Here is a 12,679-nt window from a genome sequence, read left to right as displayed (position 1 = left end):
TCTGCTTCTCACAGGTATTGATTTAAAGGGCATTGGGTTCTGGAGCACTGATTGGCAGGGATCCACAGGCCAGCTCACACATTCACTGCAGAGTCACATCCAGGCACAAAAGGGATGTTAACATCTGAAAATTCCTTGCAAGTACGTGTGTGGGTTTGAGAAATAAAAGGCTACACAGAGTAAATGCAAATTTAGCATTTCCAGAAGCCAAAGGGAATTCAAATGCTGTGCAACATCCTTAAACATGTATTTAGTGCCTCCACACTCAAAGGCAGTGTCAGTACATTTCACAATGAAGAATGTTAAATTTAGATTAAAGTTTAGATTAAATTTAAGTTAAATTTAACTTAGAAAAGTGATGGCAAAGGTGACATTATGGGACTTTACTTTGACTTCCAGACCTCTATGAAACGTACTCAACTTGCAAGATCAAAATCCTTAAAGTGAGTTAAAAATCAGAGAGAGTTGTTTTAAAGAAGTCATAGGTCTGAGATTAGAAATACAGTATCATTACAAAATGCATTATATATCAGTTTTCTTATAAAAGAAAATGGTTTTGTCAAAAAAAAAAAAAAATTACAATGGAAGAAAAGCACCTGGCTGTGTTTCAAGAAGGTCTTGATTTTGTTTTTTGTTTTCTAGTAAAGTTGGAAGAAGCCCTGTTTGCACAGCTGTGGGGTTTGTGCTGCCCTCAGCAGCTCCTGGGGAGCCCTGGCTGCTCCCACGCCCAGGTCCCAGCCTGACCCAAGGCCAGGTACCAGCACACCTGGGCCCCTGGCACAGCCTCAGCAGCTCCGGGGACTGGGAGCTCTCTGCTGCACTGGGAAACACTCTGCAACACTCTGACATTTTTTCAGAGCTTTGGTCCTTATGAGACAAAATAGGGTTCATGTATTGGAACAGGTAATTTGTGCTGAAAGGAATTCAGGCTTTCAGGGCTGTGCTTGTTTCCTTGCCTCAGGAAGGAAAGGCTGATTTCTTTTTCCTTCTCCAGCTCCTAGTGTGGGGGTAAGAAAGTCCTGTCTGCAAAGTGGTTGCAGTGCAATCTTCTCCTTTTAATCTGTGACAATCTGGCCTTGCTCATCCCTGGGTGTTTCAGCAGTATATTCATGACCACTCTTTTACAGCAGCTGCTCTTTGCAATCCCCAGCAATGGGGATATACACTGGGAATATCCGCCCTGTGTAACCTAAAGGGAGAGGTGTCAAAACGAAGGTGGGAGAAACCAAACTCTGCTGAGCAGTGCTGAGAGAAAACTGCAAATGTGTCTCCCAAGGGAGTCTGTCAATCCCTTCCACGACATTCCTGCTCATGCCAACACCCTCAAACAGCCCCTCAATTAAATCCACTGGAAAATGTGCTTTGAGAGCTGACAAAAGCACTTTAAACTTCCTCCACACAGTGCCTGTTTAAAAACATGGGCCCACCTGTTACTTTCTCATTTATATCTGTTAAAAAGAAACACTGACTGACAGATTAAACCCTCCCTCTTGGTACCACAGGGTGGTTGTGAAATAGCAGCAGGTATAAAAGCCAGGAAAGCCAAAGCCTGCCCTCCCCAGCTGCCCTCAAAATGCAGCTGCTCTGGCAGTTCCACCTCCTGCCTCTCCTCACTGCCCTGGCTCTCTCTGAAAGCAGCTCAGTAGAATTCACAGGTATGGAAATCTGTTTATCTGTGACATTTTATCGATTTCTGTACAACAGGTCTTATATAGGCAACTGAAGGGCAAAATGTTAAACATCTCTGAAAGTGAATCTTATTTTAATGTGCTGATGGCACGATAGTAACACCTAAACGTGACTATAAATGGTAAATAATAAAAAATATTCTATACACTCCACCCAATGGCAGTTATTTTATTTTAATAACTTGATTTTGAAGCAGTTTTATTCTGGAATGTAAATTTGCTTTTATAAATTAACACTATATTGGAACAACAGAAATCAGGAGACTAATTGGGAAATGTTTTCTTCTTGACAGAGATTTGTTCATTTTTCCTTTGTTCAGTGAGAAGCAATACAGAGCTGTTTGCTGCTCAGATCAGCAATGTGGCTGATTAAAGGAGGGTGGCTGTTGCAGGATAATGAAATATTGCAGCAGAGCTGCTCCACTGGTGTCTGACCCCAGAGAGTGCAGGAGGGTAGGAGTGACCTGTAATGCTCTTACAGAGAGGAGGTTTCATTTGTGATGGCAAAAGTCTCTCCTCAACCTTTCTATTCCCTCTGGAGTCCATCAGAAAGCCTGACTTTATTTTCTGGGGCTGCATGCACTCTACAGAAAATTCTTCTGACTGCTTTAGACCATTATTTTCATATATAACATCAAATATAATTATATAATTAAATATAATTATATAATTATATTATATTTAATATTAAATATAATATATATTTAATATTATAATTAATTATAATATTATGTATCTATATAATACATATCTATATAATTATATAACATATAATACATATTATATATTTAATATCATATTTAATAATATTATATATTTATATAATACCTGTATGTATTATATATTATATATTATATATTATATATTATATATTATATATTATATATTATATATTATATATTATATTAGATTGTAATATTATTTAATTGTAAATTATTTAATTATTATTTAATATAATAATTAAATAAATATTGTTTATCTATAAATGAATATAATAATTAAATATAATTCTGTTAAAGTAGAAAGGAGATCTTATGCTCAGAGTGGATTACAAACTTTCTCCAGAGTTTCCCATGCAATGGCCATTACTTCATCTACTTCCTGAGCTATTAATTAGTGTCACTGATGTCAGACATAGCTGAGTTGTGGGGTTTTTTCATAAGGGTACTTACAGGTCCCAAGGCCTGAATTGCTTGTGGTGACAAACTCTGCTGAAAAGGGTTGCTGAGGTGCCCTGCAGCACTTGGCATTTCCAGTTGTGCTGCTGGCTTGATCCTTTTCTGTGGTACTAGGAAAACCAGGATAAACCATGGCTTTTTAATATTCTTTTACCATCAGATTCATCAGATTTCATAAAATGAAGTAATAGAAATAAATTTTTAAAAATTCGCACATTTTTCAAATCTGTTTGATGATGCACTCTCCCAGTCTTTGTATAATAGAGGACTAAATATTTACTGCAAGAGAAAACTTGAGAGAGATCCTTGCAAGCTGTGATTGTTGCTGCTGTCCAACAGGGGTGCCTCGCTGTGGGGCTGCACTGCATGAGCCCAACAAAGCACTGAGGATTGAACTCAATGCAAATGCAAACTGCACCTGGCAAATCCAGAGGAATGCAAATCAAACAATCAGGATTGTTTTCTCCCATTTTAAGTAAGTATTTCCTACAGATGCTTTTGCACTGTTTCACTCCACTGGAATATAGCACAGAAATGTGTTGCCTCTAAATTTCTCTCTCTGTTGAATCTGTGTTGTGCCCTCCAGTGAATCCCAGAATGGTTTGAGTTGGATGTGAGTTAAATCCCATCCAGCGCCACCCCACTCATGGCAGGGACACCTCCCACTGTCCCAGGCTGCTCCCAGCCCTGTCCAGCCTGGCCTTGGGCACTGCCAGGGATCCAGGGGCAGCCACAGCTGCTCTGGGCACCCTGTGCCAGGCCCTGCCCACCCTCACAGAGAATTCCTTCCCCCAAACCCATCTACTCCTGCTCTTTGGCAGTGGAAAGCCATTCCCTGTGTCCTGTCCCTCCATCCCTTGTCCCAGTCCTTATCTGGCGCCCCTTCAGGCCCTGCCAGGGGCTTTGAGCTCTCCCTGGATCCTTCTCCTCCCTGTGAAGCACCCCCAGCTCTCCAGCCTGTCCCAGAGCAGAGGAGCTCCAGCCCTGGGAGCATCTCCATGGCCTCCTGTGGACTGTCTCCAGCACATCCTTCTTGTCCTGGGCTCCCAGGGCTGGATGCAGCATTCCAGCTGGGGTCCCATGGGAAGAATCTCCTCCCTCAATCTCCCATTCATTTTCAGTGTTGCACATGCACTCTTCTGGGTCACGTTGAGTTCCTCATTCACCAGCACTCCCAAATCCATCTCCTCAGGGCTCTTCCCAGCCCATTCTCCACCCAGGCTGTATCTGTGGGACTGCCCCAGCCCCCGTGCACATTTGCCAAGGAGCTCAGGTGATTCTCACTGTGCTTTTCCCAACAGATTTGCTCCTTCTTCAAGCTGTGAAACAGAGAGCATCAAAGTGTTTGATGGTGCCTCCACTGCTTCAGCTCTCCTTGGACAAGTGTGTGATGACACAGATGCAGTCCCAGTGCTTGAATCCTCCTCTGACAGTTTAACTTTCCTCATTACAACCAACTCCGTGCCTTTCACACGAAACTTCTTCGTCTACTACTACTTCTTTTCACCAGGATCAAGTAAGCCATTAAATAACATCTGAACTGCAGCAATGAAACATAATTTAAAAAAACTTTGATCAGCCTCACTCAGGTAGGTCTTCAGGCCTCAGAGAATGGAGTGGGGCAAAAATCAGTGAAAGAGGCACAAGCAATGTGTTTGCAGAGATCCCAAAAAGTTAAATTTAACTTAGAAAAGTGATGGCAAAGGTGACATTATGGGACTTGACTTTTACTTCCAGACTTCTATGAAATGTACTCAGCTTGCAAATATCACAGCATTTACCCAGGAGAATTTGACTATCTAGCCAGAACTCCTGCCAAGTGCAGATCACAGAAGCCAGTGAGGATTTTAATTCAAGAAGCTCCTTACTCTTTTTCTTTTGACAGATAAAAACAGCTTGGACAAAATCAATCTTAGCTTGTGACCAGTCCCTTTGCTTCTGCTGACCTGGTGGCATGGTATTAAGCTCTTAAAAACGTAATTTTATATAGTACTTACCAAATCCCAGTTCATGATGTTCCAGTCTTTAATTTTGCTGCTGAAAGAATCTGCCCTGTTTCTAGTCTACATTTGTCTGAGGTTCCACTGGTTTGATTTTTTTTTTTGCCTTTGTCAAGTAAAGTCTCTGTCATACTTGCAGATTTTGCACTTCCATACAGATAACGTGTGGTTGGTGTAGCATCTTCATTAGCAGTTTTTCAAGAGGGTACTGAATTTATCCAAAATGTGGATAAATGTGGCTCTCACTAGGCTGCTCCCGGTACCAAAGTTAACTCAAAGTTAACACCAGCTCAGGTGGCATCACACTGAGCCTCACAGAAATAGTGACCACTGGCTTCATTTTGTAATTCCACCCCAAATTCTCTATGGAATTTCCATCTTTAGTACCTTTAATCATTTCCAAAGGACTGGACTCCTAAAGAATAAATCCTGATAGTTACATAAGATTTGGGGGTTTTTTTTAATGACTCATTATATGACTTATTCTGTTACCAATATATCTCCTTTTCAGGAACTGAAAATTGTGGGGGAGAATTAACTGGTCCCAATGGGACATTCAGCAGCCCCAACTACCCAGCACCTTACCCTCAATTCAAATACTGTGTCTGGCACATACAAGCACCAAAAAACTCCAAGATAAACTTGGAATTCCAAGACTTTTTGTGAGTAAATTCCCTATTTATATTTTTATATATATATACTTATTTATTTGTATTATGTATATTTTTATATATCCCTATTTATACATACATTTATAAATGCTCTATTTCTCTTTATATATTCTGTTTACAGACATTACTTTGTTAAGCACAGGAAGAGGTGCTTTTTAACTTTTAGAACCTCTGTACACTTTTAAAATAAAGAGTTATGATAAACTGTTATGATAAAATGATTGTTTCACATCCCTGTACATTTCCCTAAAGCAGCTGCAGTGCCAGTCAGGGAAATGCAGAAAACATCTCTGGTGACCAGCCACGAGGTGCAGGTTCATTTCTTGAGATTCAGACTGCAGGATGCCCTGCAAGAATTCAGTATGAAATGTGCAGGATTCCACAGGAAATCTTTACCTTGACCATTGCCCTCTGAGATAATGAACTCTGCACAGGGTGCCATATGCTCTGAGCATTCCTGGCCAGGGTCCATCTCTAATTCTGGGAGAATCCACCCTCCACTGGTGAAAAATTGCAAGAATCTTCCTCTGTGATACACTCAAGAGGTTTGAGAAGCCAACCCTACACTTTAAAAATTATACATACAATATTTTTATATGTTTTCTTTGGTTTTAACAACATCTATTTGTGGTGTTCTGTCCTCCATTCTATTACCTCAGTTGAGTGGAGCTCTCAGACACTTTATCTGCACTGGGTCCTCTGTCCAGTACAACCAAAGATTTCCCTGTAATGATTTATTTCCTGTGTCTGCAGCCTGGAATTGGACAGAAACTGCCAGCTTGACTTCACAGCAGTCTATGATGGGGCCAGCACTGCCTCTGGGCTGTTGGGGAAAGTGTGTGGGCATGCCCAGCCCACCTTTGAGTCTTCTTCCAACGTGCTGACAGTTGTGCTGTCCACAGATGACACCAACTCCTACAGAGGATTTTCAGCTCAGTATTCCACTGCTCCCCTGCCAGGACCCATGGAGCCCAACGGTGAGTGCCCCTGCTTCATGGGGAGGATGCTGATTCTTTTTATAACGTGATTCCTCTCTTACAAACATCCTAAAGAACTGGTGGTTGATACTGAGGAGTTAAGCCTTTTTATTGGTAGTCTTTTAACCCCTTTTGCACACAAAAATCCCACATTATCTCATCTATAGAGCGTAAGTTACTTCCTGACCCATCTGCAAAAGAAAAACAGTTCTTTCACTTTTGGTGGGTTTTTTTCTGGCTGTCATCACTTGAAATCAAAATTTTCCTTCTTTTGTGCAAAACATTGTTACCATGCTAAGATGCAAAGATAAGCTCCTATTGCCTGGTTAGTTTAAATGGTTTTGTTGGAATTTTCCTGGAAAATTTTCAGGAATTTTCCTGGTCTGCACTGGGCAGTCAGAGTTTAGATGTGCTGTAATTTCCTTTCCCCCTGAGCTGGGCCTCATTTTCCTTACTGGTCCTATATCCTTGCATGCCCATCTTCCCATTACCTGAGATGGAAAGGAGTTTCTAAAGCCTCAGTGCCTGAGAGAAATCAATTTCTTTACCCACCATTCTGCACCAGTACTTTGATTCATTTTCCCTTTTAAAAATGCAGAGACCCTTCTGTGTTACTGGGTTTTAAATTAAACTTTCAGCATGAGTTTTATGGGGTTTTGCTCTAATTCTGAAGTTGAGCACGAAATTTTGGTGCAACTTCTGCATGATCTCAACTGGGCATGAACTTTTTCACTGACAAATCCAGAATCATGTGACGATTTCAAGGATTTAGACAAAGTGAGAAATGACCACAGCAGTTTGTCCTAATGTGTTTTTGGTTTTGTTTGATTCTTTTTCAATGGCAGCAACCCTTACATGCTCCTCAGACAGCATGAGAATTGTTCTGAGCAAGTCTTACCTGGCCTCCCTTGGCTTTGGGGAAGCTCACCTGCAGCTGAATGATCCATCTTGCAGACCAGTTGTGACAGATTCAGTGATCTTCTCCTTCCCATTGGCCAGCTGTGGGACAATTAAAAAGGTAAAGGGGATAAAAATATGAATAAGCTAACAAGAACTTAGGAAAGATTAGAGCTGGTAAAAGCAGTGTATGAAGAGCATGCAAGTACATTGATTTTATTTTCACTCAGCTCACCCCATTCCATGTTTCCTGTCTGGAAGTACAAAGAACATTTTTTCCTCTTTAGGAATCTGATGATCAATGAACCTTTCAAAAGAAATGTGGGAGAATCCACACAAATTAACCCCCAAAAGATTCCCAAGAGCCAGTTCATAGCACTCATTTGATAAGGGTGACTGGAGCTTTGATACTTCCCACACTCCATGCACTATTCCTAAACCTTGCTGCTGCCTGGATTGGTTCAGTGTTTAGGAAAAATAACAGGAGGGTTGATAAGATCTTTTTTGGCTGCAGCCTGTTTCACAGTTCCAAGACTCTGACAAGGACAGCTGGGCAGCTGTGTAAGTTTAGTTACAATTCCTTAACTATTCCTTAACCTTGTTGCTGCCTGGATTGGTTCAGTGTTTAGGAAAAATAAGAGGAGGGTGGGTAAGATTTTTTTGGCTGCAGCCTGTTTCACATTTCCAGGATTGATAAGCATAGCTGGGCAGGTTTGTAAGTTTAGTTACAATTCCTTAATTATTCCTTAACCTTATTTCTGCCTGGATTGGTTCAGTGTTTAGGAAAAATAAGGGGAGGGTTGTGACGGTGTTCACAGGGGTCTTAAGATGAGGGAAGAGATGAGAATGTTGACTCCATGTTTCATAAGGCTGATTTATTATTTTATGATATATATTATATTAAAACTATACTAAAAGAATAGAAGAAAGGATTTCATCAGAAGGCTGGCTAAGAATAGAAAAAGAAGGAATGAAAAACAAAGGCTTGTGTCTCAGACAGAGTGTGAGCCAGCTGACTGTGATTGGCCATTAATTAGAAACAACCACATGACACCAATCCCAGATGCACCTGTTGCATTCCACAGCAGCAGATAATCATTGTTTACATTTTGTTCCTGAGGCCTCCCAGCTTCTCAGGAGAAAAAAATCCTAAGGAAAGAATTTTTCAGAAAATATCATGGCTACAGAGGGTTGATAAGATTTTAGCTACAATTCCTCTCAACTGCTGTGCTGGTGCAAGCCCAGCTTGAGCCCTGGCACGTTCATTTCCCAGGATGAAGGGCACAGCATCACTTACACCAACACCATCTCCCTGGCTGCAGCTGGCAGCACCATCACCCGCCAGAGGAGCACCGAGATCACTGCCCGGTGCACCATGAGCAACAACGAAACCCTGGAGCTCATCTACACCACAACAAACAATGCCATCCAACAGCTGGCTGCAGGGGGCAGGTACAACGTCAGCATGGCCTTCTACGAGTCAGATCTGTTCTCCAAGCCCGTACAATACTCCCCATACTACGTGGACTTGAACCAAACTCTCTTTGCTGAGGTGACTCTTCACTCCACTGACCCGAATCTCCAGGTGTTCATTGATACCTGCACTGCATCTCCACAGCCTGGCTTTGGATCACTGACATACGACCTAATCAGGAGTGGGTAAGGCTGATTTTATTACACTCTCCTAATGTGAGAGGAAATGGGATCTAAATGTCAACTGCACTTCTTCTATTGTTTATTTTATTTATTATTGTCTCTTCCACCTACCTTCTTTAGTAGACTGTGATTGGAACTGAGTTGCAGATAAATTTAAAGATGTTCCACAAATAGAGCTAGGAAAAATATCCACATCATGCTGGGCAAAGGTAAAAAAATCACATCATTGTATGCCACATGTAGAACAGTGCCCTGGTTAAATGCTATGGTTACAGCTCACAGGACTCAGCCAGAATGATTATTCCAAGTGGACTGTTTCAACAGATCTGCACATCCTTTTGCAGCTGCAATAAAGATGACACTGTGGTAACCTACCCAGCGTTTGGAAACCATGGAAGATTCAAATTTAGGGCCTTCAGGTTCCTGAGGAGCTTCCCATCAGTTTATCTGCAGTGTGACATTGTGATCTGTGACAGCAACAGCACCAGCTCTCGCTGTGCCAGAGGCTGCATCTCCAGGCAGAAAAGAGCCATCTCTCCCTACACATGGAAAACCAACACTGTGGTGGGGCCCATCCGCCTGAAAAGAGATCTCGGGGCTGCTGAGCTCTCAGGTGAGAGGGGAAAAATAAAAAAATAAATGTATCTACATGTGCACTTCACTCAGTTTTGTTGGTGGTACTCCAGCAAATAAGCACAGCTGACTGACTCCAGGGCAGGTTAAATCCTCCCACTGCATGCACAGAGCACGAGGAACAAGGAGTGCTGAGAGCAGAAACCAAAAGCATCATGCCTTTAAATCAGAGCTGCAGAGGTGTCTGTAAGACAACTAAGCTTTGGTGCCATTTGCAGTCTGATCTGCATTGGTCAGGTACTGAGAGCAAAGGGAAACTACAAAATATGGAAAAGTTATTTTTAAAAGCTTGTATTGCTGCTCCCACTGTGCTCACTGATCTTTATGGAGCCCAAAGCTTCACCTGAGAAAAGAACATTGGGCCATTGGCTTTCAGGTATCAGAGCTAGGAAATATTTATAATTAATCTGGCTCTTAAGAGTAATTAGAATATTTTACTTTTTAAAAATTATTAACCTTTCTAAATTCTAGCAACATTTTAGATATGTTTCCATTTATTTCAATAAAGATTTTGCATCCATACACATGGAAGTGAACATATCTGTAACTCACAGGCAAATATAAAGCAGAATGAGTTTTACTGAGAAGCAGATAGGAAACCACTAATTGGTTTTTTCTTGCCCAACTTTGCCTCAGCAAATATCTCAAGTCTCTCTCATGGTGACAGCACTGCTTGGCAGAAACTTGGCTGCAGCAATACCAAAGAATTGAACATCATGATGATCTGCAGGATTGTTTTATTAGCAATTTTTACAACTCTTCAGTACTACTATTCAGGATTTGCACTCTGTGTGGGTCATGTCAAATGAAAATATCTGAAAAAATGCTTATTTAATTCCCAGTTAAATCATACAGTATTCTAAACTTTAAACACTTTATTTTTCTCTCTACACAGAATCCCTCACTGAAGTGGAAGCTGAAAAAACACCAAACCTGCAACAATACAACTTCCACACTCTGGCATTTGTGGTTTTAGTTTCAAACATTCTCATTGTGGTAGCTGTGATACTGAAGCATCACAAGCACCAGGGAGGATTCAGGAATCAAAATGTCCAGAGCTCATTTTAACCACTTCTGGAGATTTCTACTTAGTGTCAACTGCTCTTCATATTTGTCACCCAGAGAGGGAAAAAACAAAAAGTCATTAAATTAACAGCATTGGAACTCAACACTCAGAAATTCATTTTGTTATCAAATAAAAAATCCAAACCCAAAAACATCTCAATTTAATACTCTGTCTCAAGTTACTGAGTTGAAAAAGTGTGTATACCTCAGGACAGACTTTATGCCTTCACAGGTACAAAGTACAAGATAAAATTAAGATAATTTTTTGTCTTAAAAAAATATTTTTCTCTTTTTGAATCACTTTGAAACTGCATCTGGCAAGAGTTAAGATCAGGGACAACTGCTTGATGTCTTTTCAGAGCAGATTATCCTCTCTTCCAAATCTGCTCCTGTGTGTTCACTACCACCAGGATCTGACAGTCTTCAAAACACATCACTTTTCCTGGAGAGGGAAATATCAGGCAGAGTAAATAAAGATAGTGGCTTGCACATGCTTATGCTGATTTTGAGTCAACACTTGCTTCCCCATCAACAGCTTGTGCCAAAAATATTTGTGGGGGTTACCATGAAGTCCCTACACCCTTCAATTTACACCCCAGAATCCAAGAATAAACAGAATGAAGTTTGAAACTCAACCTGCCACAGAAGGGGGATTTGGAGTCACATTCCTACCTCCCCAAATGACAGCAAAACTGATCCCAACAGGTTAAAGGAAGTGTGATGCAGCAAGGAAAACTCCTCTGGAGCTGCCCCAGCACATCCTGTCTGGGAGCAGCACCCTGAAGTACTTGCACTCCTCAGGATAATGAAACCTGGATAAAGCCTGCTGAGTGTGCAATCATTTCACTTGTTCCTGCACACTCAGCTAGTTTAGGAGGGAAAGAACTATCAGAATCTTGTTTTAGGTATCTCTTAAGAAGCCTGGATTCCTAATTCAGGTGCCTGTACAGCCAACAAGGCTCCCAAAGGACCCAGGCTGGGTTCACATTCCCCCAGCTCTCTAAAGACAGCTCCACAAACTAGGCAGTCCCAAATCAGGCAATGACAATCCCTTCCTTTTAGAGATGGAACAAGAAATGTCTTCAACAGGAGTGCCAATAAAGCAAAAGCACAAACTGCATTCTGTTCTACTGGCAACACACTTCACATCAAAATTAATACAACAAAAAAAAGTGAGCTGATTCCATGTAGGTACAAAGATAAGCAGTAACTCAGTTTATTTAGAGCACTCCATTGTTCAAACTGGAACTGGGGGACTGCTCATACAGCTTCTAGCAATGCTCTTTAAATAAATAAGCCACAAAGGGCATACAAAACTCTTATATTTAGGAAAAAACACATTCTTAAGATCTTTCATAAAACTACCAAGTGTGTACAACAGTGGATAGAATTACAGTAACAAAATGCAAGTTAACAACACTGAGGTTCTTCATAGTTTGAACTGCATAAATACTGAGCTTTGTAAAGTTAATTAATTACTCCAGGTACTCACACTGAAGCCCCACCTGCGAATCCCTCTATCTCTCCCCATTAGAAAACCCCTCGTTGGAGTCATAGTGTGCTTGGGAAATTTTGTTTGGTTTTGAGTTCTGAACCAAGTCCATCAAGAGAAACATTTTATTGTCTATGTGTGTCTGAAGAGCCTGGATTTGGCAGTCAATATAGTCCATTAGCTTCTTCTCCATCAGATCCAGGTTTTTAGAAATGATCTTTTCCAAATAGGAGCAAATGGGCTGTTGTTCCACTCTGTAAGAAAAGCAAAGGCAAGAATAAGTATAACCTATAAGAATAAAGATAACCTTTTTCTTAATGACAAGGGGCAATATAGAGATCTGGGCACCTGAATATCTGTTAAATGTAAAATTTCATTTATTAGGCAGTGAACTTTGGAAGGCATTAGGTTTCTAGCACAAG

At 40.9% G+C, this 12,679-nt stretch overlaps 2 protein-coding genes across 2 annotated transcripts in view; one reads left to right on the top strand and one right to left on the bottom strand.

Moving 5' to 3' along the window:
- Nucleotides 1–375: 375 nt before the first annotated feature.
- Nucleotides 376–10,917, top strand: CUZD1 (CUB and zona pellucida like domains 1). Its single transcript, XM_063162882.1, has 9 exons — nt 376–443; nt 3,153–3,341; nt 4,168–4,382; nt 5,378–5,528; nt 6,291–6,514; nt 7,360–7,532; nt 8,685–9,070; nt 9,412–9,680; nt 10,596–10,917. Exons 1-9 carry the CDS (start codon nt 376–378, stop codon nt 10,766–10,768), a joined length of 1,848 nt encoding a protein of 615 aa, XP_063018952.1. The 3' UTR covers nt 10,769–10,917.
- Nucleotides 10,918–11,953: 1,036 nt separating this feature from the next.
- Nucleotides 11,954–12,679, bottom strand: part of C9H10orf88 (chromosome 9 C10orf88 homolog) — a 5,223-nt gene continuing 4,497 nt past the window's right edge. Inside the window, exon 5 of the mRNA XM_063163046.1 lies at nt 11,954–12,511. Coding sequence (XP_063019116.1) covers nt 12,283–12,511 — 229 coding nt within the window. The 3' untranslated portion in view covers nt 11,954–12,282. The remainder of the gene's footprint in view (nt 12,512–12,679) is intronic.

The sequence above is a fragment of the Melospiza melodia genome, chromosome 9 (genome assembly GCF_035770615.1).
Source record: "Melospiza melodia melodia isolate bMelMel2 chromosome 9, bMelMel2.pri, whole genome shotgun sequence".
Classification (NCBI taxonomy): domain Eukaryota; kingdom Metazoa; phylum Chordata; class Aves; order Passeriformes; family Passerellidae; genus Melospiza; species Melospiza melodia.
The sequence above is the reverse complement of the archived record's forward strand: the minus strand, read 5'-3'. Positions and strand labels throughout refer to the sequence as shown.